General features: G+C 34.1%; 1 protein-coding gene across 2 annotated transcripts in view; it reads right to left on the bottom strand.

Moving 5' to 3' along the window:
• NCAM2 (neural cell adhesion molecule 2) overlaps positions 1-27,324 on the bottom strand; it is a 526,095-nt gene that overhangs the window by 171,405 nt on the left and 327,366 nt on the right. For both annotated transcript variants that reach the window (XM_086675772.1, XM_086675773.1), the window contains exons 6-7: positions 15,589-15,706; positions 2,009-2,169 (exon numbers count right to left, since the gene is read on the bottom strand). In XM_086675772.1, coding sequence (XP_086531898.1) covers positions 2,009-2,169; positions 15,589-15,706 — 279 coding nt within the window. The remainder of the gene's footprint in view (positions 1-2,008; positions 2,170-15,588; positions 15,707-27,324) is intronic.

Below are 27,324 nucleotides of genomic sequence, written 5' to 3'. Positions count from 1 at the left end.
TTGCTTTGCTTTAAAGGAGTGCCAAGAGACAGTTGAACACACAGAAGAAAAAACTTTAAAAATAATTCTCATCGATTATCAGAAAAATAATTTGAAGTGGCTTAGAAACCAGCATACAAATTATGATTCCTTTCAAAATTTTGCAATTTAAAAGACACTTAATTATTTTTTCCCTCTCTTAATGCAATAAAATTAAAATTTCCAGTTTAAAAGTCTCAGAGTATCTATGTTTCTGTGTGTGTGTGTGTGTGTGTGTGTGTGTGTGTGTGTGTCTATGTGTGACATCAGCTTATTCAGTGATTATCTCTTATGCTCTAAAAATGATTTCACCAAAGAAGGAAAATGATGACTATACCTTGAATATGTATGAAGTATAATTATGCATAATATTTAAAATATTTATGAAGTAAGTATATATACATGTTATTTTTTGATATTCCAATTGATTTATTTTATCTTAGTTTATTTTAACAATACTTTAGGTATTTTGGCTAATAATTTCTTTATAATGATGACTTCAAAAATGAGAAAAAATGTCTCCTAATTTAAATTATTTTTATATTAAAAGCTATGTCTATCCACAAATTTACATGACACCACAGAGCTTTATGATTGTAAAACCGTATTATCTGTACTTATATTTTGGTACACCACAAAGGGATAAAAGCTAGCACTTGTTATTTCAAAAAAAGTAACAGTTTATTTAATCTTTAAATGGAATTAATCGTGTAATAGAAATAAGTTGTTTTAATCTTAGAAAATTAGGTTCCTATTATAGGAAATATGGCATATATACTTTTTACTAACTCAGTGTTTACTCCCTTGACTTTAATGGATTTAGGTAGATTTCTACTACATATATATTTGATTTTGTGTCAAACATAATACAAATTTGTTCAGTGTTACTATACAAAAGTGATTACAACAGCAATGTAGAATACCATGCAGTATTTTCTATTTGAAAAGATGAAAGTATTAGAAACATTCTATTATTTATCTCTGTTCTCATTCACTGCCATCCTAATAAGAAAAAAACCCTAATATTTCATAAGAGCTCTTTGATGCAAATTGAGAATATCTACCTTTTGGGATTATCTCAGAAACTATCATTTGTAATTAATTAATTTATTTTTATACTGAGTCATATTTATTTAGTGTAGGTTTTAAAGAGAACAACCTTGTTAAGTGAGGAATAGTGCTATAACAAGATAAGGGCTTCCTATAATTTCTAACAGTTTTAAGTTTGTTTACTTTTTCCTCTGCATGAACCATTGTCCTTCTTACTCTTAAAGAATCTTCCTTCTTTCCTTTCCCTGCCCTTCGTTGTGAAATCATTTTGATAAGTGTTTTGAAAAATGGAGAAAACATATTAATTATTATTAGTGCATTTAATTTTTAGTATTATGGTTGTTAATGATATATTCTAAATACACTAGAAAAATTGCTTTTCTTCTTACAAACATAAATGGAAGCTAAATCAATCATAATAATTTTAAAACCCTTACTAGTTATCTACTTTTTGTAAGTTCCCCAAAGAAGGCAATATGGCTCTTAGTAAATATGGAAGATATTCATATTTCCTTCTAAAAAAATGAAAAAAGGAGTATTTACTAATGGTTACACATAGACATTTCCTAATTACAGCTTTATAGAGGTATTGTTTTGAAGTATATTCAAAGTACAACTAATCTCAATATGTGTCACTTAAAGATTTATGAAGACCAACCCATATTATATATAAATTGTAACGGATCCCAATATGTGTAATTTAAATGAAATTTCTTCCATCTTCTCTTATGAGTCAGCCAATATTTTACAAGAATATACATGTATCGTTTCATGTAATTCTCAAAATAATTCTATCTGGTAGCTGCAATGCTAAAATATATTTCAGATGAGAAATGATATTTAATTTTGGAAAGTTAGTGACATATAAGTAACAGAGTACAATTTGACTCAGACCTCCCTCTAGACATCATAATTTTAACCACTATGCTATAATACTTACCAAAGACCTGGAGGAATGCCTGTTTTTCATCTTCTCCTGCTTTATTTGTGGCCCTGCAGATATAAGGACCCCCATCACTATTAATTATGTTCCTGACAGTGAGTTCTGTATTGCTTCCTTTTAATATGTATTTTTCATTTTCTTCAATGAACTTGCCATTCCTAAAGAAGAAAACAGAGGTTGATCTTCATAAATCTGACTTCATAACTCAGAAGGAGATTGTACTCAATTTTTTGATCACTCATTGTCAATCATTTCATGGCTATTGATAGACAAGGCTATATTCCAATCACAAGTGTACTTTTAGTAGCTCAGTGAAAAGTCAATTACTAGGCATTAAAATTATACTTGAAAACTGCTTTGGATTTAGAGACAAGAGTAACTTTTGAGCTATGTTGAAATCACAACACTCATTTTCGGCAAAAAAGCACATTCGTTCAATTTTTACCTTATTAGCAAAAAAATTTTGTGTTGCTGATCTTAATTCTATATACACTTTTTATGTTGGTGAGTCAACACACATTTACTAGGTCCCTAGGACACATTTAAGATAGTTTCTATGGAAATATCCCTTAAAGAAGTTTCAAAGTAAATGCAATTTAAATACATTACCAATTTATATTGCAAATAAGTATTACCAATAAAGGGGTAAGATGAAACAATTATTTGCAAATGCAGTTAGAGAAATTATGCTGAATATGATGACTTAATTCATTAATGAGAAGAAATCACTTTTCTTAGATATGTTCCCTCTTAGACATCAATAATTTTCAATATTTTCCAAGTTCTTTCTGAACTGAAATAGTCTTCACTCTCTTCCAATTCCAGTTTGTGTTGTCTGTTAAAACAATGTTTTTCAATTTTTGCCTGTAATACTTACAGTAAAAAATACTTTAAATATATTTAAATCTTAAGCAATTTCCACAGTTCCCCTTAATATGTGTGGAACCTTCTTGTAATGTATATTCCCTTCCATTCAAGTTTATTCTCCTTATTTACTCTTCCTCCTCCTTTGTTCTATTTAGTTTTCCTTCTATATTTTTTTTGTATAATGGTATTTTGAATGATTGAATTGATTGCAAGGCCCATGGATGTAAAACGTTTAGGATCTGTCCTTAGAGGATGGGGTATCTATTTGTCTACACAAGTTTAAATTTAAAAACAAATATCTGAAAAAATTATTTAAAAAAAATTCCTAGAATGAGAGAACATTTCTTCAACACACTAAATGATCATTCCAGTGAATTCTGGTTTCACTTACCCAAAAGCTAGGTATGGTGCGTATCCTAATACAATACTTATCTTTCTATGACTCATTAGCATCTGTTTTTCCAGTTTCTACTGACATCTCTAAAGATATCATGAAATGTGCAAAAATATCGTAAGAGTGGGGTCCAAAAGTAGGGTTTGTAAAATACCAAAAGCAAATGTATACCTATATATATACATATATAGATACATAGATATCTCTCTCTATATATATAGATATATATGTTGCTGTATTTTTATATATTTTTATATTTTATGAATCTAAAACTAACAACAATGAAATATGATATTCCAGCATTTTTGTCCAGAATGTAATATATATAGCCTTCATAGTAATTAGTGATATATTTCTTACACTAGCCAAGTAGAAATTACTAATTTGTATAACCATAACAAAACAACAGTAAGAATAATAATAATACATAGAAATTTAAGCAATCTGTGGTTTATAATACACTTTCCCTATAAATTCTACCTGATTAAAAGCTCACAATTAGCTCATAGATGTCTATTTTCACTCCCACCATCATTCACAGATTAGAAAACAAAAATTTTAAGTATAATTTTCACACCCCTTAATTCACAGATGAAGACAACTAGATTCACACAGTAATATAAGAAGCATAATAACTAAATTCTAGTGCTCTTTCTCATAAAGAGGGTTGTTTCTCTACCTCATGTGAAATATTGTGATAAATGTTTGAAGTACGGCAAATGAGTGAGACATGGCTACCTATCATGAAGAATTGATAATATGACTGGCAGTAACAGAGGATAAGGTAGATATAATTAATGAATTTATTCATAACTTCTTGTATGTTAAGTAGGGGAAAGAGAGATCTACTGTAGTAGGAGAAAAGGCAAAAGATGAGTGAAATACTTCTAATTTTCATGGGGAAAAATTATGATTTGGGCTTTGCAGTGGATGGGTAGATCTAGAAGAGATTTAGAGGAAATAAGTATATAAAGACTATGTTCCCTTCAAGAACTTAATTTAAAAATATCAGCAAGGGAACTAACCAAAGTAATAGTTTCTAAATTCCTCTCTCTTAACAAACTTGTGATATAGAATATACTTGTTATTATTCACAATCCACTTCTGGAGAATGGCATGTGTGCAAAAGACTTTCAAAGAATTCTGGTGGAATTATATAAGCTCATACTTGAAACTCAAACCACTTCTCTAAGTAATGCTTTTCTAGGCACAAGAAAATAGGTATGAGAATCACGGAATCCACCAGAAACTCCAACTCTACAAGAAACATAATGGCAATAAATTCATATCTTTCAGTACTCACTCTAAACGTCAATGGACTAAATGTTTAAATCAAAAGACATAAGGTAACAGAATGGTTAAGAAAACAAAATCCATCTCTGTGCTGTTCACAAGAGACCCACTTTAGACCTAAAGACACCTTCAGATTGAAAGTAAGGGGATGAGCACCATCTATCATGCTAATGGTCAACAAAAGAAAGCTGGAGTAGCCATACTTACAGACATTAAAAAAAGACTGTAACAAGAGATGAAGAGGGCATTATATCATAATTAAGGGCTCTATCCACCAAGAAGACCTAATAATTGTAAACATTTATGCTCCCAATGTGAAAGCTCCCATATATACAAATCAATTAAGCACAAACATAAACTCATTGATAGTAATACCATCAGCATTCTTTCTTGATAAAAACCCTCAAGAAAGTAGGGATAGAAGGATCATACCTCAAGATCATAAGAGCCATATATGAAAGACCCAATGCTAATATCATCCTCAATAGGGAAAAACTAAGAGTTTTCCCCCTAAAGTTAGGAACAAGACAGGGATATCCACTTTCATCACTGTTATTCAAAGTAGTATTGGAAGTCAGCCTCACCAATCAGACAATGCAAAGAAATAAAAAGCATCCAAACTGGCCAGGAGGAGGTCAAACTTTCACTCTTGGCAGATAACATGATATAGTATATGGAAAACCCAAAAGATTCCATCAAAAAAACGCTAAAACTGTTCCATGAATTCAGCAAAACTGCAGGATATAAATCAATGCGCAGAAATTGGTTGCATTCCTATACACCAACAATGAAGCAACAGAAAGAGAAATCAAGGGATCGATCCCATTTGCAGTTGCACCAAAACTCATAAAATACCTAGGAATAAATCTAACCAAAGAGGTGAAAAATCTGTACACTGAAACTATAAAAAGCTTATGAAAGAAATTTAAGAAGACACACACAGAAAAGGAAAAAGATTCCATGCTTCTGGATAGGAAGAACAAATATTGTTAAAATGTCAATACTACCCAAAGCAATCCACATATTCAATACAATACCTATCAAAATAATACCAGCATTCTTCACAGTGCTAGAACAAACAATCCTAAAATTTGTATGGAACCAGAGAAGACACAAAATAGCCAAAGCAATCTTGAAAAAGAAAACCAAAGCAGGAGGCATCACAATCCCAGACTTCAAGCTATACTACAAAGCTGTAATCATCAAGACAGTATGGTACTGGCACAAAAACAGACATTCAGATCAATGGAACCGAATAGAGAACCCAGAAAGGGACCCACAAATTTATGGCCAGTTAATCTTTGACAAAGCAGGAAAGAATATCCAATGGAATAAAGACAGTCTCTTCAGCAAGTGGTGCTGGGAAAACTGGACAGCGACACGCAGAAGAATGAACCTGGACCACTTTCTTACACCATACACAAAAATAAACTCAAAATGGATGAAAGACCTCAATGTAAGACAGGAAGCCATCAAAATCCTTGAGGAGAAAGCAGGCAAAACCTTTCTGATGTTGGTCACAGCAACTTCTTACTCAACACGTCTCCAGTGGTAAGGGAAACAAAAGCAAAAATGAACTACTGGGACCTCATCAAAATAAAAAGCTTCTGTACAGCGAAGGAAACAACCAGCAAAACTAAAAGGCAACCGACAGAATGGGAGAAGATATTTGCAAATTACATATCAGATGAAGGGTTAGTATCCAAAATCTATAAAGAACTTATCAAACTCAACACCCAAAAAACAAATAATCCAGTGAAGAAATGGGCAAAAAACAGGAATAGACACTTCTCCAAGGAAGACATGTAGATGGCCAACCGACACATGAAAAAATGCTCACCATCACGCATCATCAGGGAAATACAAATCAAAACCACAATGAGATACAACCTCACACCTGTCAGAATGGCTAACATTAACAACTCAAGCAACAACATGTTAGCGAGGATGCGGAGAAAGAGGATCTCTTTTGCATTGTTGGTGGCAGTGCAAGCTGGTGCAGCCACTCTGGAAAACAGTATGGAGGTTCCTCAAGAAACTAAAAATAGAACTACCCTATGACCCAGCAATTGCACTACTAGGCATTTATCCACGGGATACAGGTGTGCTGTTTCGAAGGGACACATGCACCCCCATGCTTATAGCAGCACTATCAACAAAAGCCAAAGTATGGAAAGAGCCCAAATGTCCATTGCCATTGGTGGATGAATGGATAAAGAAGATGTAGTGTGTGTGTGTGTGTGTGTGTGTGTGTGTGTGTGTGTGTGTGTGTCTGTGTATATATATATATATATATATATATATATATATATATATAATGGAGTATTACTTGGCAATCAAAAAGAATGAAATCTTGCCAATCTCAACAGCATGGATGGAACTAGAGGGTATTATGCTAAGTGAAATTAGTCAGAGAAAAACAAATATCATATGACTTCACTCATATGAGGACGTTAAGATACAAAACAGATGAACATAAAGGAAGGGAAGCCAATCAATATAAAAACAGTGATGGGGACAAAACATAAGAGACTCTTAAGTATGGAGAACAAACAGAGGGTTACTGGAGGGGTTGTGGGAGAGGGAGGATGGGCTAAATGGGTAAGGGACATTAAGGAATCTACCCCTGAAATCATTGTTGCACTCTATGGTAACTAAGTTGGATGTAGATTAAAGAGAGAGAGAGACAGAGAGAGGAAAGAGAGAGAGAATGAAATCATGGAATTATGGAATTAGTGGAAATGATAAAGAAAGGACGATAATTCCACTTTCAACCACAATGGAGTAACAGGGAACCATATATACCCTCTCATTGTAAACAGCAAACAACACTAGACACAGATTAAATAATAGTTTTCAAGTAGCTCAAGACAGTGACCTCAGAAGACCACCATATCCTGGTACTTGAAGAGTGTTTCCAGGCTGCGGCTCACAGAAGGAGAGCCCAAACACAGCTAGGGAGAGTTCTCAGTAGGAAGTGGTTAAAGTAGCTAGAATTTGTGGATCAGTGAATGTAAGAAAAAAGAGCTACACAAGAAAGATAGTAGAGAGATCTGCAATGTGTTCCTAACCAATTTTTAACTGAATACTTATCAGTAATTGCATGCTAGTAAGACCTTCCAAAGAAAGGGAAATAACCATTGGAAAAGATAAAGCACAACAATCCCAGAACCAGGAATAATTTGCATATCAACCATCCAGAGTAGAGAAATTTCCTAAAATGCAGGACATTAAGTCACCCCTTTTAGAAGAATATTGCCTCAAGCACAGAAGCATATTAATCCCAGGTTGTAGTTGCACTAAAAGAGCCTAAACGCAATCTTCAAAACATCAAATTTTTCCCAAGCTATTTCTGTATCTAAAAACAAAGTAAGAAAATACAAAAACAATCACCACTCCAAAACATAAAATCCTTAATATCTGCACCCAATCAAAAATTACCAGGATAGTATATAACTGGGAAAATATGACGCATAACAAAGAGAAAATTCAATCAATTAAAAAGATCCAGAAATGACATAGATTATCAAGTTAGGAGAAAATACTGTTAAAATAACAGTTTCTTATTGAGAAGTGAAGGTTTTATACCCTATATCAGGCACCCCCAAACCTTGGGACCTACACTGTAGAAATGAACACCCCAAAACAGCTGACTCTGCAAAGCAAAAGGGCTTACATCCAGGACATCCAAAAGGCTATGGAAAATGAAAAGTTTGCTTTTAAAAAAAGTCTTACCCAGACTTACTCATGCCAGGAATCTACAAAAAATGCAATTTTGAAAGCACCTTTCTATATGCAACGGAGATTCATTAGCTAATGTTCAAGAATGTGCTGGAGACACAGGGACCTTGTAGGACGATGCTGGTCGGCACCATTTTTAAATTCTCACTCAACATTTCTAGTGTTGTAGGGCTTCTCCACCCCTGTGCTCTCCCACAGTCCTACTGCAGCTGCCTGGCTTGCCCTGCCCATGAACTCTGCCAGTCTTATTATTTCCAGTTGGCTCACTCCTGTTCTGGGCTCCCTCCAGGCTCCCTCACAGCCTCTCTGAAGCCAACAGGCTCACTCTTCCCACATGCTGTGTATCCCTGGGCCCTGCAATAGCAAGCTTCCCATTCCACCCATGGGTTCTACCTTATTAAAAATAAATCATGCTACATAGATAAGCACAAATGTGTAAGAGTCAACCAAGAACTCAGGCAAGGTTGAATCATAATTCCATCATGTGCACAAGGGCACTCCTCTAGAATGGGAAAGGTAGCTGTTCCATGAATACACAGAAACAAAAATATGGAGAAAAGGAAAATTAGAAAGCAAGAATACACTCCAAAAGAAAAAACAAGACAAAACCCAGAAAAGAAAAAAAAAAATCCTTGATAAAAGGGAGATAAGTAATTTACCTGACAAAGAGTTTAAAGTAATGGTCATAAAGATGTTCACTGAATTGGAAGAAGGATAGATGAACACAGTGAGAACTTCAAACAAAGAGACAGAAAATGTAAGAAAGTGTCAAACAGAAGTCACAATACTGAAGAATACAATAACTGAACTAAAAAAAATACAGTAAACTAAACTAAAGAATTTCAACAGCAGTTTAGATGAGGCAGAAGAACACATCAGCAACCTGGAAGACAGGGCAGTGGAACTCACCCAAAGAGAACCACTAAAAAAACAACAATAAAAAGGGAATTTTAAAAAGTGAAGATAGTTTGTGGGAACTATGGGACAACATCAAGTGGCATAACATTCACATTATAGAGTCCCAGAAGGAGAAGAGAAAGAGAAATGGATACTTTAAGAAATAATGACTGAAAATTTAACCAACCTAGGGAAGGAAAGAGACATCCAGGCCCAGAAAGAACAGAGAGTTCCAAAGAAGATGAAACCAAAGAGATCCACATCATGACACATTATAATTAAAATGTTAACAGTTAAAGAAAAAGAGAAAATCTTAAAGTTTGCAAGAGAACAACATGATACATATAAAGACTATCATAAAAGTGCCTATAAGACTATCAGTTGATTTTTCAGCATAAACTCTTCAGGCCAAAAGAAAGTGGCATGATATATTCAAAGTGCTGAAAGGAAAGATTGCCAACCAAGAATATTCTACCCAGCAAGGCTATCATTCAAAATAAAGGAGAGATAGTTTTCCAGACAACCAAAAGTTAAGTGATTTCATACCATTAGACCAGCCTTACAAGAAATGGTGAAGGTACTTCTTCAAGCTGAAAATAAAAGGTACTAACTAGTAACAAGAAAATATATGAAACTAAATATCTGATTGGAAAAGCCAAATTTACAGTAAATATAGTGGATCAACCACTTAAAAATTTACAAGGAAGGTTAAAAAACAAATGTAAAATCAACTATAATTATAATAATTTGTTAAGGTATACACACACACAAAAGATGTAATATATAACATCAGAAACATAAAACATGTGGTGGGGGAATAAAAATCTAGAGTCTTTAATATGTATTCAAAATTATGTTGCTATCAACTTAGAATAAAATGCTACACTGTCTGTTATATGGGAACCCTAGTAGACACACAAAGGATAATGGGAAAGTAATCTAAACACAACACTATAAAGAAGTATCAAACCACAAGGGAAGAGAGCAAGAGAAAAAGAAAGGAACAGAGAGGAACTACAAACCATTCAGAAAACAATGAAAAAAAATGGCAATAAGTACATACCTATCAATAATTACTTTAAATGCAAATGGACTAAATTCTCCAATCAAAAGATAAGTGACTAAATGGAAAAAGACAAGACCTATTGATGTGTTGTCTATAAGAAACTCACTTCAGATCTAAGGACACAGAGATTTAAAGTGAAGGGATAGAGGGAGGCCTGGATGGCTCAGTTGCTTAAGTATCTGACTTTTGATTTAGGCTCATGTCATGATCTCAGGGTCATGAGAGATTGAACCCAGCATCAGGCTCCATGCTGAACATGGAACCTGCTTAAAAATTATCTCCCTCCCTCTGCCCCTCTCTTCAACTCACATGTGCTCTCTCTCTCTTTCTAAAATAAAATAATAATTAAAAAACAAAGTGAAGGGATAGGAAAAGATATCCCATGCAAATGAAAATGAAAACAAAGCTATACTATATCAGACAAAATGATGAGTTTAAAACAAGTACTACACATGTAACAAGGAAGGCATTATGTAATGGTAATGGGGTCATTACAAAATGAGGATATAACATTTGTAAATAATTATGTGCCCAATATAGGAATACCTAAATATATAAAGCAGGTATTAAGAGACCTAAAGGTAAAAATTGACAGCAAGACAGTAAGAGTAGAGGACTTTAATACCCCATTTACACGAACAGATCTATCATCCAGACATAAAATCAATAAGAAACATTGGCCTTAAACAACACATTAGTCCAGATGGACTTAATAGATATAAACAGAACAGTCCATTTAACGTTTATTTATTTTATTTTTTTGGGACAGAGAGAGACAGAGCATGAACGGGGGAGGGGCAGAGAGAGAGGGAGACACAGAATCGGAAACAGGCTCCAGGCTCTGAGCCATCAGCCCAGAGCCTGATGCGGGGCTCGAACTCCCGGACCGCGAGATCGTGACCTGGCTGAAGTCGGACGCTTAACCGACTGCGCCACCCAGGCGCCCCCAGAACAGTCCATTTAAAAGTAGTAGAATACATGTTCTTCTCAAGTGACATGGAACATTCTCTAGGATAAATGGCATTAGGCTACATACAAGTCTCAATAAATTTAAGACGATATTTCACATACCAAGCATCTTTTCTAACCACAATGGTATGACACTAGAAATCAGTTACAAGAAAAAAAAAAAAAAAAACTGGAAAAATCCCATAAAAAGGAAGCAAATCTTGCCATTTTTCACAACACAAATGGACCTTAAATGTGTTATGCTAAGTGATACAAGTCAGACAGAGAAATATAAATACCATATGATTTCACTTACATGTGGAAGCTGAAAAATAAAACAAGTGAACAAATAAAACAAAACTATCTCCTGGATACAGAGAATGGATTGGTAGATATCAGAGGGGAAAGGAATTAGAGGGTGGGTGAGATGGGTGAAGGGAATCAATTGCATGGTGACAGATGGTAACTAGACTCACTACGGTGATCACTTTGAAATTTATATGAAAATCAAATTATGATTTACACCTGAAACTAATAATGCTATATACCAATTTGCCTTGGAAATAAAGTCCTCCATCAAATGTGTAGAGATAAAAAACAGAAGGATTAAAAATACTCTGGTGGATCTGAAAGTAGATTAAACATTACAAAAGAAACATAATCAACAATTTTGAAAATATATCAATATAATTTAGTGAACTTGAAGACATAAAAATTTGCAAAAACAAAAAAAGGGCTGAAAGTTCTATCTGATATCGTTTTATTCCGAAACAAATTCCTTTAATAATTTTATAATATTGATATGGTGTTGATAAATGTATAAACACATACCGGAGCTTCAAAAGACATGAAACAAAACAGAGAGAACTGAGCACAGAAAAACAGACAATGCTTGTAAAATCATTAAGGATATAGAAGATGTGAACAATATTAATCAACCAGCTGACCTATTTGATATTTAGAGACTACTCCATACAACAGTGGAATATATATTCTTTTCAAGTGCACAAAGAACATTTAAAAATTTAGATTATAAAATGAGACCCAATAAATTTAAGCAAATTGATATTATACAAAGTATGTTTTATGACAATTAAGAAATTCAGTTAGAAACTAGTAGCAGAAATATATATGAAATATACTCAAATATTTGGAAACAAATTAACAACATTCTAAATAACCAATGTCAAAAATAACATTACAAGAACAGGTTTGAAGGAGCACTTGCACCTCAATGTTTACAGCAGCCTTATCAATAATGGCCAAATTACGGAAAGAGCCCAAATGTCCACTGACTGATGAATGGATAAAGAAGTTGTGGTATATATGTAAAATGGAATATTACTCAGCCATCAAATAAATGCAATCTTGCCATTTGCAATGACATGGATGGAGCTCGAGTGTATTATGCTAAGTGGAATAAGCCATTACAGAAAGAAATACCATATGATTTCACTCATATGTGGAATTAAAGAAATGAAACAGAGGGACATATAGGAAAGGAAAAAAACAAAAACAAAAAAAGGGGGGCGGAAACAAACCATTAAGAGACTCTAACGACAGAGAACAAACAGGGTGGTTAGAGGGAGGTGGGTGGGGATGGGCTAAATGGGTGTGATGGGTATTAAGGTGTGCACATGTGATGAGCACTGGGTGTTATGTGTAGTGATGAATCACTAAATTCTACACCTGAAACCAATTTGACACTATATGTTAACTAACTAGAATTTAAATAAAAATTTTGAAAAGTAAAAAAAGTATAGCAAGGGAATACTGTAAATGACTTAAAGCTAGTAAAAACAACTGGAATGAAATGGACACATTACTGAAAAGATATACATCACAAGAGACCACTAAAGACAAAGGTATTACTGGGATAGACCCAGATCTGTGAAATAACTTGAATTTGTAGTTAAACCTCTACACAAGGGAAGTTCTAACACAGGTGGTTTCACTGTAAATTTTCCCAAATATTTTAGTAAAAAATAGTTAGTATTATATACAAACTCTATCAGAAAACCAAAGAGGAAACACTTCCCTAACTCATTCTATGAATTCAGTGTTTCCCTGATCCCACACAAGTCAAGAATAAGAACACAATAAAACAATATCTCTCATAACCGTGAATGTGGCAATTTTCACAAATTATCTGCACAGTAACTCCAGCAATACATAAAAAGGACAATATAGCATAATCAAGTGGGTGTAATCCAAGGAATGCAAAATTATTTTAACATTTGGAAATCAATGGAATTCACTGATCTACTTGGGTTAATGCTAAAAATCCATACGGTATTTTCAACAGATGTAGAAGAACCATTTGAATGGCACAAGGGGAGAGATATTTTAAATTTTTTTTTTTTCAACGTTTATTTATTTTTGGGACAGAGAGAGACAGAGCATGAACGGGGGAGGGGCAGAGAGAGAGGGAGACACAGAATCGGAAACAGGCTCCAGGCTCTGAGCCATCAGCCCAGAGCCTGACGCGGGGCTCGAACTCGCGGACGGCAAGATCGTGACCTGGTTGAAGTCGGACGCTTAACCGACTGCGCCACCCAGGCGCCCCGAGGGGGAGAGATATTTTAGAGTAGCTGCCCCTTCTCCCACTTCAGCTTTCACGTCACCAAGTGTTCCTGATTATCTTTGTGAAAACTTCTTATTTTCCCCCACTGTTTGGTCCTCAACTATTTCCCTTATTGGCTGCACTTATTTCCTTTGGATATAGTATCTCTGTGCAACAGGTAGTCTGGATCCTTCTCGCTGGGCTGCTTCCCTACATTACTTTTGTTTATAGGATTTTAAAACTTTTTTTTAGCAAGGATTACATGCTTATAGCCCTACATAAATATGTCAAAATAAAAACTTCCAATACTAATTTTCACTCTGTCAATGTCACTACCATATACTTCCATTCGCCCATTATATATTAAATATCCAGAGAATAGAACAATTATTATTTACACCATTATAGACATTAAACTAATGTCATATGAAGATATAAAGATTAAAAAATGTAGATTTAAATGATTCATTATGTTAGCCTCAGAATCTGATCTTTCTAGCCTGTGTGATAACTATGTTTCCACTTAAATATGAGAATTTTGAACAAATGTTGAACTTTAAGACAGAAATTTAAACAGAAGGAAGTCTCTCTGGAAAGATATAATGATGAGAATGAGATTCTAGAACAATATTTGTTCATTGTAATGAATGGTCCAAGAGCTTTTCTGTGCTGCAATTAGATGTAATATTGACTCTTTTAAGATACACACTAGAAACCAGAAGTCTCTGAGATACATGATTATTATCTGGGGTGAATATGTTAATGTTTGATGTGTAATCCTTTTAAAAATACCAACATTATGTTACAAAGGAATCAGTTTGCAAAGAACATCTAAAAACACCTATTTAAAGAAATATCTCGTTTATTGCTACCTGCTATATTAAATGGATAAAGGTTTGGAACTTGCAGAATATCAGTAAATGTCCAGGAAGTGACAGAATAAAATAAAATTGGATTGCAATTATTCTTCTTTAACAGTTTTTTTTTAACCTAATCCTTACAATTGGCCCTTTTTTGACAATGTGGAATATATTTTTACTTATTGTTTTCTTGTGATTATTCTTACACTATTTGGTTTGTGAAGTGTAGAAGAGATTATATAAATATTTGTAGCTATGCTTAAGTAGTAACCCGAATTAATAACTAGTATGAATTTATAAAATTGTCCATCTGTAAAGTTTCATTGTCTCCATTTTAACAGTTAAAGCCACAACCTAAAAGAATGACAACGTTGATATCTGTTTTATGTTAATAAAAATGAAGTAACATTTAATAATTCTAAATATATATATATATAAGTAAACTGTTAAAGAATGGACTTAGGATAGAGTGTTTATTCATTTGATGAAGTAAGCTTTTTAAAAATGACATTAAATTTATGAAACTTTAACTGCACATAATTAGCTTTTTTTCTGAATAATACAGTCCATAAAGAAAATATATAATTGAATTGAATAAAATACACTTTTATATACATACAACAATGGTGCCATTAATGCTAGCATTCCTATTTCCATTTAGTCTCTAGCAGTAACATTAATGTGGCTGAATCAGTCATAGGCGTCCTGGGCCCATTTTGGGCGGAAACCTGCATTCTAGAAAGAATAACCAGTGTAATGGGTGTAGTCTTTGACTTGGGTTAAATCACTCTGTTAATCTCTTTTACAATTTAACTAAAAACAAAACTGTCATAAACTTCAAATGAAACTCCAAAGAATGCTCTTATTCTTGATAAAATAAGATCAGAAATATTTTTCCATGAGATTGATCCTGGACACAAGCCAGAAGGATATGTATCTGTAACCTACCTGTACCAGGAGATAGAGGGCTCGGGAGAGCCAGAGGCCCTGCAGGATAATGTCATCTCTTCTCCTCTCTCTGCTGTGGCATTAAAGGATTTCTGAGGCATTGTGATCGCTGGCGGCACTGAAAAAAGAGATGAACACAGATTAAATAGAGATGAAAAACATTTTATAAACACCATTGGGACTTTCTTACAGGTACTTTTTGTTGTTGTTAATTTTAAGCTTTAAAACTTTATTGTTTACGTCTGTATTTATATCAACAGGACTGACTTGGTTGCACAGTAAAATAACTTTAAGACCACTGATCTGCGTGCCATTTACAATAATGAGATAATTCGTTCTAATGCTATTGTACTATTTTTAATCTATCAAACTAAACAAGAAAGTAGACATTTTAACCAATTTATATGTATACTTTTATGAAATATTTCTCAGAAAAAGACAGACAATACTATCCTGACTTACATCAATACTGAGATCTACTTGGAGCATAAATGGATTTCCTATTTGAGTTCTCATCAGTATATGTAATTCTATAAGCAATTATTCACCGCTTCAAGACAGGGCTTTCAAATTAGGTGTCAAACCATAATGTTCTTTCTGATTAACTGCACTTAATTTCTTCACACAACTACAGAACATTTTATGAAGAGAAACTGCTCAAGACATAGAGAGTATGAAATAGATTTTCATGAACAATTCAATTTTAAAAATTAAGCTTCCCCAATTTCTAACTAATTACATTGCAAAAACTGTATATGCTGCACATTTTGGACATGTTGAAACTGTTACTAAAATGTACTGTTTGCAATAAACAAATCAATAGCATCCATAATAGAAACTAAATTTCAAAGTACAGCATAAATTTTGATTTAATGCACTTTTATGATTTTCAATTAAATGACAAAATGATGCTCTTAAAATTAATTATATTAGTAGAATTGTCTTTTACATTTTTAGAAGTGTGATAACAACTGGGGTGCCTGGGTAGCTCAGTTGGTTAGGCATCTGACATTGACTCAGGTCAAGATCTCGCATTTGTGGGTTCGAGCCCCACAACAGGGTCTGTGCTGACAGCCCAGAGCCTAGAGCCTGCTTCAGATTTTGTGTCTCCCTCTCTCTCTCTGCCCTTCCCCTACACACACTCTGTTGTTCAAAAATAAATAAACATTAAAAAAAAGTGTGATAATAACTAAATATCTCTACAATAGCATTCAGGTCAGCATTCATGCTGTATTGTTGATGCTGATGGTGCAGAAAGGAGCTGATATGTATCTTAGCAATTAAGCACAATAAATCAAGTTTCTGCCTTTATGAATTTAAATACAAGGTACATGATCTGACATGCTGTCTCTAAAATAACATAATAATTACACATATTACAATAGGATGGACTTTTTTTTCAGACATTAACTCTGTATTTTAAATACACTGAAATTTGACTTTCTGTATCTAGTTTTCCTTCTTTTGTAATTATGGAAAAGAACACTTTAATCAAAATGTATTGCTTTTCCTTTTCTTATGATAAACATAGGTGCAAGAACACTGTCACTATTTTTATTACAACAATAAATATTTTAACCATTAAATAATTACACGAAAATGTACTTCTTAATAGAAATCCTCTCTAGAGCAAAGTATTTGTGTAAATAGAAATGCCTCCAATCGGAGAATCACATGCTCCAGTTCTTGTCCTATGACTGTTACTCGCTTAAACAAACTCTTTGTTCCTTATCATAATTCTCTTTTCTATAAACTGAACTGCAAGATGATCTGCAAGAACTGACAAATCTCAATGTTTCCATGTTATGATACAGTAGCTCTACTAATGAAATGGGTGTTCTTACTTAGAGTGTGCACTTGTAGAACAATATTAGTATTGCATATTTGTATAGTAGTAATTTGAAGAGTAATTCCAGAACTATTCGGAAGGATAATAGCCTCAAAACCTGCAGAAGTTTTCACGAGTTCTGATGCCAAGATGTGCAGGGAATTTGTTAGCCACTGTGTTAGACTATAGAGCACTTTTACGTATATTATCTTTGGTTCAGAACTTGCTATTGAGTTGGATTAAACAATTTTAAAAGGGATTACAATTATATTTCATCCAAATTTCTTGTCTCATAAGACCCATATGTAGTATGTCTTTTCTACTCTAATTTACCTTCTTAAAAATGCTTTTTTTTGTATTTGACTATATCCGAAATATCTAGTTCTAATAACTTTACAAAGATTTATATTGTGTATATTACGTAGTCAATCCTTTCTGATAAATTTCGGTTTTCATTCTTCAGCTTCAAGACACATGAGAACGTGTAGGGAAGTGGCTCCAGAACTCACTTATACAAAGGTTTTGGCCCACCTTCATGTTACAATTAATTCCCTTTGCTGGCTGCTTAGGCACCAAAGATACCTCTGATTTGATGGCTTAATTCACTTTCATCAACAATGACATCCAGCGGTCCCATTTGCCTTCTGTGTCTTGCAGTCTTCCTCTATGCACTGTCCCTAAATATGTCTCAGAAGATGAAGAACATTGTACTAAGCATGGAATACTCCCGTGATTCAAGTTGATCAGAACAACAATCCCTTCAAATTTATTCAGGATAAGGAAAACAACTTCCCAATCCCCAATCACCACCACTGTCAGGAAAGCTACTCTTTTATAACGCATTGATTAATCAGATCTGGCCAAAATGTATGTCATCAAATAAATTCACATGTATGTCCTCTGTCTGGCAGAGGACTACTAACATGAAGACTCATGGTCCTTTCTTATTTACTTTTCCTTGCTTGCACTTTTAAGGCTGTGTGGAATTCAGAAATTAGCGTAAGGGAGGATTTGGAAAAGATGCTAGAAGAGTCAGCACCAGGCATCTGTCTCCCTACCTAGGCAGCAATTGCACAGACAGAATCTGTCTAATGTAACTATCTTGGATCTCTGGAGTCTATGGTAGGCTTGCAGCTTCCACAGGGAGGCATGGAAGGTAAGTTGTAAGCAATATCTCAAACAGGTATCTGTATAGCCATCTTCATAGCAGCATTATTCACAATATTTAAGAGTGGAAGCAATACAAATAACCGTAAATGAATAAATGGATAAGCAAAATGTGTTATATGCACAGAATGGAATACTATTCATAAAGTTAAGGGGAGCCTGGGTGGCTCAGTTGGTTGAACATCTAACTCTTGATTTTGGCTCAGGTCATGATCTCAGGGTCATGGGATCTAGCCCTGTTCTGGGCTCTGTGCTGAGTGTGCAGACTGCTTAAGTTTCTCTCTCTCTCTCTCTCTCTCTCTCTCTGCTCCTCTCCTCCACTTGCCATTTCTCTCTCTAAAATTAAAAAAAAAAGAAAAAATTTAAAAAAGTTAATTCTGACATATACTTCACATGGATGAACCTTTAGGATGCTATGCTAAGTGAAATACCAGTCACAGAAAGACAAATACTCTATGAATCCACTTATTATGTACTTGGAATAGTCAAAATTATAGAGACAGAACTTGAAATGGTGGTTGCTAGGAGCTCTTGGGAGGGGGGAATAACAGGGAAAATATGGAGAGGACAGGAGGTGAAAGAAGGGAATAGGAAGTTATTGTTAAATGGGTATAGAGATTCAGTCTTACAAGAGGAAAAGAATTACAGAGATGGATGGTGCTGGATAGTGCACATTATGAACATATTTAATGCCACATAACTTATACTTTAAATGGGTTAAGATCATAAATTTTATGTTATGTGATTTTTACAAAAATGAAAAATAAGAGAAGGGGGAAAAAAGTCACATAAGCTATCTTAGTCCTTGGCCAAGAGAAGAAATAGTCCATGTTCATGCATAAGTACTTGGTATTTTTTAATGTTTATTCATTTTTGAGGGAGACAGAGACAGAATGTGAGTGCGTTAGGGGCAGAGAGCGAGGGAGACACAGAATCCAAAGCAGGCTCCAGGCTCCGAGCTGTCAGCACAGAGCCTGAAGTGGGGCTCTAACCCATGAGCCATGAGATCATGACCTTAGCCAAAGTTGGATGCTCAACCAACTGAGCCACCCAAGCACCCCTAAAGTACCTGGTATTTTTAACATTCTATATTGTTGGTCTCAATGTATATGGAACATAACTTAATTTCTTTCCTCAGGTTTTTCCATGAGTTCATTAACACATGGTTCTTTCTACTTTATATAAGCACTGAAGAGAGAAAAATGAACCAACCAAGAAGCCACCTATGCAAACTTGATTCATATTATTCAGGGATGCTAGAAAATTGTATTTTTTTAAGTTTTATTCTAAGACTCCTTCTTTGATATGGAAGCAAGTATCCTCATTCTGCAACTTACCTCTTCAGCAATTTTTCATATACTTAATTGCTTATAATATCATATAGTAAAAAAAGTGATTGATATTTTAATATTATGTAGACTCTCCCTGCGGAATAAGATATTTAAATTATGGACAATGCATTCTCATCATGATTTTGATCATCATTACTTTCCAGTAGTCTCATTATGTCTCAATGTCTCATGTGTGCATTTTTTTTATTTGTTCTATTTTTATTTGTTTGTTTTGCTCTTCTGCTTCACAGGTTCTCTCAATTTTTTTCTTTTTTCTTTTTCTTTTTTCTATTTTTCTTTATGTTTATTTATTTTGAGATGAGGGGGAGGGGGATAGAGAGAGGGAGAGAGAATCCCAGACTCCACACTGTCTGCATGGAGCCCGATGTGGGCTTGAATTCATGAACCACAAGATCATCACCTAAGCCAAAATTAAGAGTCAGACTGAATCACCCAGGTGCCCCACACCTCTCAATCTTCATTGATTCTGGTTATTTGTAATAATCCTTCCTCTTATATTTATGAGGATGGTCAATTTAAAGTGCTACTTGGTAAAAATAAGTTTTCTTTGGAATGCAAGACTTACAAAATTTTAACAAATACAGAATGTCAAATGATTAACATAAAGAAAAGCTAATTAATTGTATAATTTCATTTGGAAAAAATCTAGCTTCTTGGTTACAGCAGACTAAGCATTGTAGTCAGTTCTTTTCAAATAAACAGTGGTTTCTAATGTGGAGTGTCAGCATACTTATTACTGTCTTGCATAAAATCCAATCAATATTTTTTCATGTACTTGATTGAGAATTGGCAAATAATTGGTGGGCATATGCTGCAATATGGGAATACAGTAAAATTGTAATATAATTACAATTATCTGTTGAGTATTGAGTTCTAAAATCAATCCTATCTGAGTGAAACAGTAAGAGTTTTATTTGATACCAGTTTACAAAATAGGATCAAACTGGCCCATTATATTCATTAAAAAAAAAAAAAAAACTCAAGGAAAATGTTTCCATTGACATTTCGATTTCTTAGTAAACTCTAATATGAAAAATATCTGGTATTTGGGGAAAATAAATACTGCTTTCAGTGGAAAGTATAAAAACAATGTGAAAATGTTAATGAGAACTTTATTGCATAATTTATGTTTTCCTATATTTTCCAAATTTTGCCAAATAAATCTGATTTTTATGTTCTTTTAATTTGACTTTTTTTTTTTTAATTTTTTTTTTCAACGTTTATTTATTTTTGGGACAGAGAGAGACAGAGCATGAACGGGCGAGGGGCAGAGAGAGAGGGAGACACAGAATCGGAAACAGGCTCCAGGCTCTGAGCCATCAGCCCAGAGCCTGACGCGGGGCTCGAACTCACGGACCGTGAGATCGTGACCTGGTTGAAGTCGGACGCTTAACCGACTGCGCCACCCAGGCGCCCCTTAATTTGACTTTTAAAGTAGATCACATTCATGGGTTCAAAAATAAAATGAAATTAAGAGGAAAATTCTAGACCTTACTCTTTTCCTTGTTAACCACTTGATTATTTGTATTTTTATGCAACTATTAGCACATAATTTTATGTTTACTTCTTCTTTCCACAAAATATACCATATTCTGTACCATGCTTCTTTTCTCAAATTAATAATGCATGTAAAGAATATATTCATGTCACTATGTAGAGTACTTCCTCAAAACTGTTCGTATTGCACAGTCTTCTACCCTGTAGATAAACTATTGGCCACATGTTATATCTCCTGAGGATATCCAAATATTTATCTACTACAATCTTATCTACTGCAACCAATGTACCAGTTAATTATCCAGAAGTAAAATTGATACGTCAAAGACTAAACGAATATGTAATCTTGACTGAAGAAGACTAAATCAAATTGCCCTCAGTGGTCATCACTCCAATTTTCTACTCCAACTGTGTATTATTTTTATAACCAGAAAAAAATATATAAATGAACAAGTAAGAAAATAAAGCAATAAAAGTTAAAGGAAATAATTCTCAGATAATTTCCTGAAGTTAATTCATAGCTATAAGTCTAAAAGCATTGTAACCCTTATTAAAGAAAATCCAAGTGAAAAATTAAAGTTGGAAGCATGGAAAGCATTATTTTGAATTTCTTTTTGTTTCCATGTTAAGAGGCGATAACTAAATAAAGGGCCAAAGTTAATGTGAAAGATAACTCTTGTCAAAAAAAAAAAGTCTGAGAATTTTAGACACATTAGAGGATATTTTCATGATTAAACATGGCTATTTTTATGCTTTATGAGTATACTGTATGATCAGCAATATTCTTTAATCCTCAAAGTATGTTTCAAGGACCCCAGAAGTCCTCAAAACCCATTCATGGGGTCTTATGATTCCTTCCATTTTACCAGCCACATATCTATGTGAAAATGAATTTCTCCTGCAAAATTCTCACAATTTTCCCATTCCCAGTTACTGGACTATGCTAATGGAGGAAAAGTTCAATAATTTCCTGATCTAAAAAAGTCTTTTTCTCAGGTTTAAAAATATATCACAAAAGATTGAATGCAGCAACTGATAAGAGAATTTTTGTTTTCTTGATGGCTTCCTTTACTATGCAAAAGCTTTTTATTTTGGTGTAGTCCCAATAGTTTCTTTTTGCTTTTGCTTTCTTTGTCTGAGAGACATATTCATATAGTATTTGTAAATGATGTACCCAATAAGGGGTTAGTATGAAAAATATATAAAGAACTTATACAACTCAACACCAAAACTTCAAACGATCTGATTTAAGAACGGGCAGAGGACCTGAATTTACATTTTTCCAAAGAAGACATATAGATGGCAAACAGACACATGAAAAGATGTTCAAAATCACTAATCACGGGGGAAATAAAAAAAAACCTAGACTAGTAAATACAGAGAACAAACTAATGGTTGCCAGAAGGGAGGTGGGTGGGAAGTTGGCTAAAATAGGTGAAGAGGATGAAGAGGTACAAACTTCTAGTTACAAGATAAATAAATCATAGAGATAAGAAGTACAGCAGGGAACATAGTCACTAATATCATAATCACATTGTATAGTGACAGAGGATGATGACACTTATCATGGTGAGCAATGAGTGATGTACATAATTGTTGAATCAGTTGAGTGTACATCTGAAACTAACGTGACATTGTCTGCCAAATATACCTCAATAATAATTTTTAAAATTTTTTAAATTTAAGTTTATTAATTTTGAAAGAGAGAGGGAATGAGACACAGTGAGTGGAGGAGGAGCACAGACAGGGAGAGAGAGAAAGAATCCCAAGTAGGATCCACACTGTCAGCACAGAGCCCGATGCAGGGGTGAATCCCACAAACTGTGAGATCACAACCGGAACCCAAATCAGGAGTCAGATGCTTAACCGACTGAGCCACTCAAGCACCCCAAACATAAATTTTTTAATGTAAAAAAGAAGAAGCTACTGTTTTACTGTATTTCTCAAAATGTTGCTATTTTCTTTAACATGCTATTTAGGTTAACATACTTATTATTTTTGACAGTTCATAAATCAACATCTTAAAATTTATTTAATTTTTATGTTTTAACATCTTAAAACTTAAATAAATTAATCAAACATTTTAAAAACTTCTCATTTCAATGCCTAATACGATATTGATATGACACATATAAATAGATATGACCTACATAAAAATTCCTTGGGGAATCCACAATAATTTTACAAATATGAAGAGTTCTAAGGCAAAAACTTCTGAGGTCACCTGAGGTACAAAATGAGACAGAATACAATTTGGTAATTCAAATTAGCATTTAAAGAAAAATCTTATAAAATGGCCAAGAAAAATAATTTAAAATCAAACCCATCGTGTATGTTTAAAATTAATCTAAATGTATAAGGTTTCAGAGCATTATTCCTAGAGTTGAGAAATTCTAGAGAAATGAAGCTGTTGGGAAATGTGATCAGCTGAAGGATTTCAGGACTGGTCAAGGAAAACACCTGACAACAAAGTGGGTGCAGTAGACAGTGGGCTTTATTTGGGGGGGTGCGTGGACAAGTCGCATTAAAGTATGGATTCTTCGCAGCAGGAGCCCTTCCAGAGACTGCATATTTGGGAGGGAGAACCACCCAGAGTGGGAGGAGTGCAAGGAAACTCCTGGGTGAAGTGGATTTGTGAGGGAGGCTTAGGTGTCTCGGTGACATCACTCAGCAGCACAGCAGAACTCCAAAGGGCAGCAGTGGCATGGGGTCGTGTTTAGGCCCCGAGTTTGTCTTGTCTACAGCTAGCAGAGTGCGAGTGCACTTTTCCAAGGTGTGCAAAGCGGACTGATGCTAAATGTTAAAAATATGCATATTTTGGCTATTATTTAAAACAATGGGTGTAAAAATTTGAATTTGGTGCTAATGAGGCTTTGAGCTACTGGTCCCAACATGCTCTGAAATATGAAGAAGAAATCAACATTAAGGACAAATATAGGAGGCGGGGGGTCTTCTTTGGCTCATTTATATAACAGGAATGAAGGTAACGCTAATGATAAGAAAAATGTTAGGAAGAAAGGGTTATCCTGGTGTTAAACACTGTTCTGTTTACTATAATATCTGAATAAATATCAGAACAAACCATCAAATGATTGTATAGCTTGTAATTTGGGGAAGTTACTATTACATATTTTTTAAAAGAACAAATTTTGTAAGATCAGCAGAATTTGCATCTGTGATAGACTGCCAGGAAGAAAGGAGATTTGAAGGCTCTTTTCCTTTTTTTCCTCTGTAAGTCCTTTAATGTTGCCCCATTTACTAAAGCAGACACATATGGTTCTAAATACACTCTTGTCAAAAGTTAAGCAAGTAGTTAAACTTCTCCTAAAGTGTGAGCTAAATGTTCAGAGCCACACTAGGATGACAAATGAGTATCAATCAAATGAGCTTCTATAAATCATTTCAGTTAATATCTTTATTAAAAAGACATTGGGGCACCTGGGTAGCTCAGTGGGTTGAGTGTCTGTCTCTTGATTTCAGTTCAGGTCATGATCTCACAGTTTGTGGGATCGAGACCTGCATCAGTGCTCCTGCTGTCAGTGTGGAGCCTGCTTGGGATTCTCTCTTTCTCTCTTCCCCTCCCCATGCTTGTGCTCTATCAAAATAAAGAAATGAACATACAAAAAAAAAAAAAAAAAAAAAAAAAAAAAAACCCTGGAAACTCGCAGAACAGGAAACTATGGGAGGGATAACAGAGTAGAAAGAACTTGGAAAAGTAATTGCATCAAGTATTCATGAAATTTGGGCCTCAGCCCTCAGCTGTGCATTTGTAGATTTGATATTAAACGGTACCAAGAGTATGAGAACGGACTAAAGAGATAAATCACCACACAGGTACTGAAATGGTCATTGGTACACATGCAAAAGTTGTGAAAATGTAACTGATTTTTAATCCACAAACCACAGAAGTCTGGTCACAATATGTGGCCTGAATTTAAACAGACTGTTATTTTTTTTATTTTTTTAACGTTTATTCATTTTTGAGAGACAGAGAGAGACAGGGCATGAGTGGGGAAGGGGCAGAGAGAGGGAGACACACGATCTGAAACAGGCTCCAGGCTCTGAGCTCTCAGCACAGAGCCTGATGCAGGGCTTGAACTCACGGACCGTGAGATCACAACCTGAGCTGAAGTTGGATGCTTAACCGACTGAGTCACCCAGGCACCCCTAAACAGACTGTCTATGAAAATAAAAATATAAATATTCTCCATAGACTGAAGTAACACCCAGAATCTCATAATGTAATATTCAAAATCCAGTATATAATCTAAACATTTTTCACCTACGAAAAACTAGGAAAATCTCATATTAATGGGAAATGCCAATGGCATGCTGACATATGTTGGATTATCAAAAAACTATTTTAAGGCAACTATTTTAAACATTTTCCAAAGAGCAAGAGTAAACTGAAGTAAGAATGAACTATCTTGAAATAAATGAAATGATAGACAACTTGCAAATATGGACAATATATTTAAAAATAAACAAATATTAGAACTAGACGCTTAAACAACAAAACACCATGGATATGCTGGATCGATATGACAGAGGAAAGAGTTTCTGAACATGAAAGGATGATCTGTAGAAGTTATCCAATCTTCAAAACAGAGGAAGTAAAGAAAAAAATGAACACAGCTTCAAGAACTTGTGGGACAATACCAAAATATCATCAAATCTAAGAAGGAAAGGAGAAAGAGCACCATAAAAAATGTATGCATATAGAAGCATACATGTGTATATGTATCTACAGGGCTAACATCTGAAAACTTCTTAAATGGCAAAGGACATCGAACCATAAATTCAAAACCAGCTATGGACTTGAATACCAAATGGCATAAACTCAAAGATGTTCATATCCAGTCACAACATAATCAAATTGCTGAAAAAAAAACATACAGAAATACAAAAGATGTATTAGCTACAGGAGAACAATAATTCAAGTAACTGGAGATTTCTTATCAGAAACCATGGAGGCCAAAAGGAGGGGAAACAATATTTTTAAAGTGCCATAAAGACAGATATGCCAAAATAAACTTCCATGTCCAGCAAAAATATCCTTCAGAAACGCAGGTAAAATAATGCATTATCATTCTCAGATAAAAGACAATAAATCTTCTACTAGAAGGTTTGATCTTAAAAGAATTAGAAAAGGAAACTCTTCAGGCAAAAGAAAAATTTTATCAAAGGGAGTTGCAAGGATGAAGAAAGAACAAAAGAAATGGTAAATATCTTTGTAAAGATATGTTTAATGTTCAAAATAGAAGGTTAACATTGTGTAATGGGGTTTTCAACGAATGCAGGTATAATACAGACGACAACTAAGACAAAGAAGAGAGGCATATAAGGACCTATATGGTGCGATAGTTTCTACGTTTCAATTGAAATAGTAAAATATTGGTTCAAAGATAAACAGGAACATTGTAATCACATGAACAACCAGAAAAAAAAAAAACAAAACACAGATATGGCCAAAAACATAATAGATAAAACAAAATAGAATACTAAATAATACATAATCCAAAGAAGGCAAGGAAGGGTAAACAGAAGAATGAAAAACAGAACAAACTGAAAACAAATCAAAACACATGGATGTTCAGGTAAAACAATGAATACTTTATTTCCAAGATTGGGGACAAGTAAGGAAGTCTCCATTCAACACTCCTATTTAACATCATACTGAAGGCCAACACAGTACTAAGTGAGAAATAAGAATGAAAAGCAAACAATTAAAAAGGAAGAAATAAATTTCTTCCAACTTGCAGATGCATTGTTGTATTCATTGCAAATCCAAGAATCTGTAGAAACATTGCTAGAACTAATAAATGTACATAACACAATCACAGGATATGAGAAAAACACAAAAACAATTGTTTTCCATATATGTACTTGCAA

This window comes from Puma concolor, chromosome C2 (assembly GCF_028749965.1).
Source record: "Puma concolor isolate L17-30 chromosome C2, mPumCon1.1.hap2, whole genome shotgun sequence".
Lineage (NCBI taxonomy): Eukaryota > Metazoa > Chordata > Mammalia > Carnivora > Felidae > Puma > Puma concolor.
The sequence above is the reverse complement of the archived record's forward strand: the minus strand, read 5'-3'. Positions and strand labels throughout refer to the sequence as shown.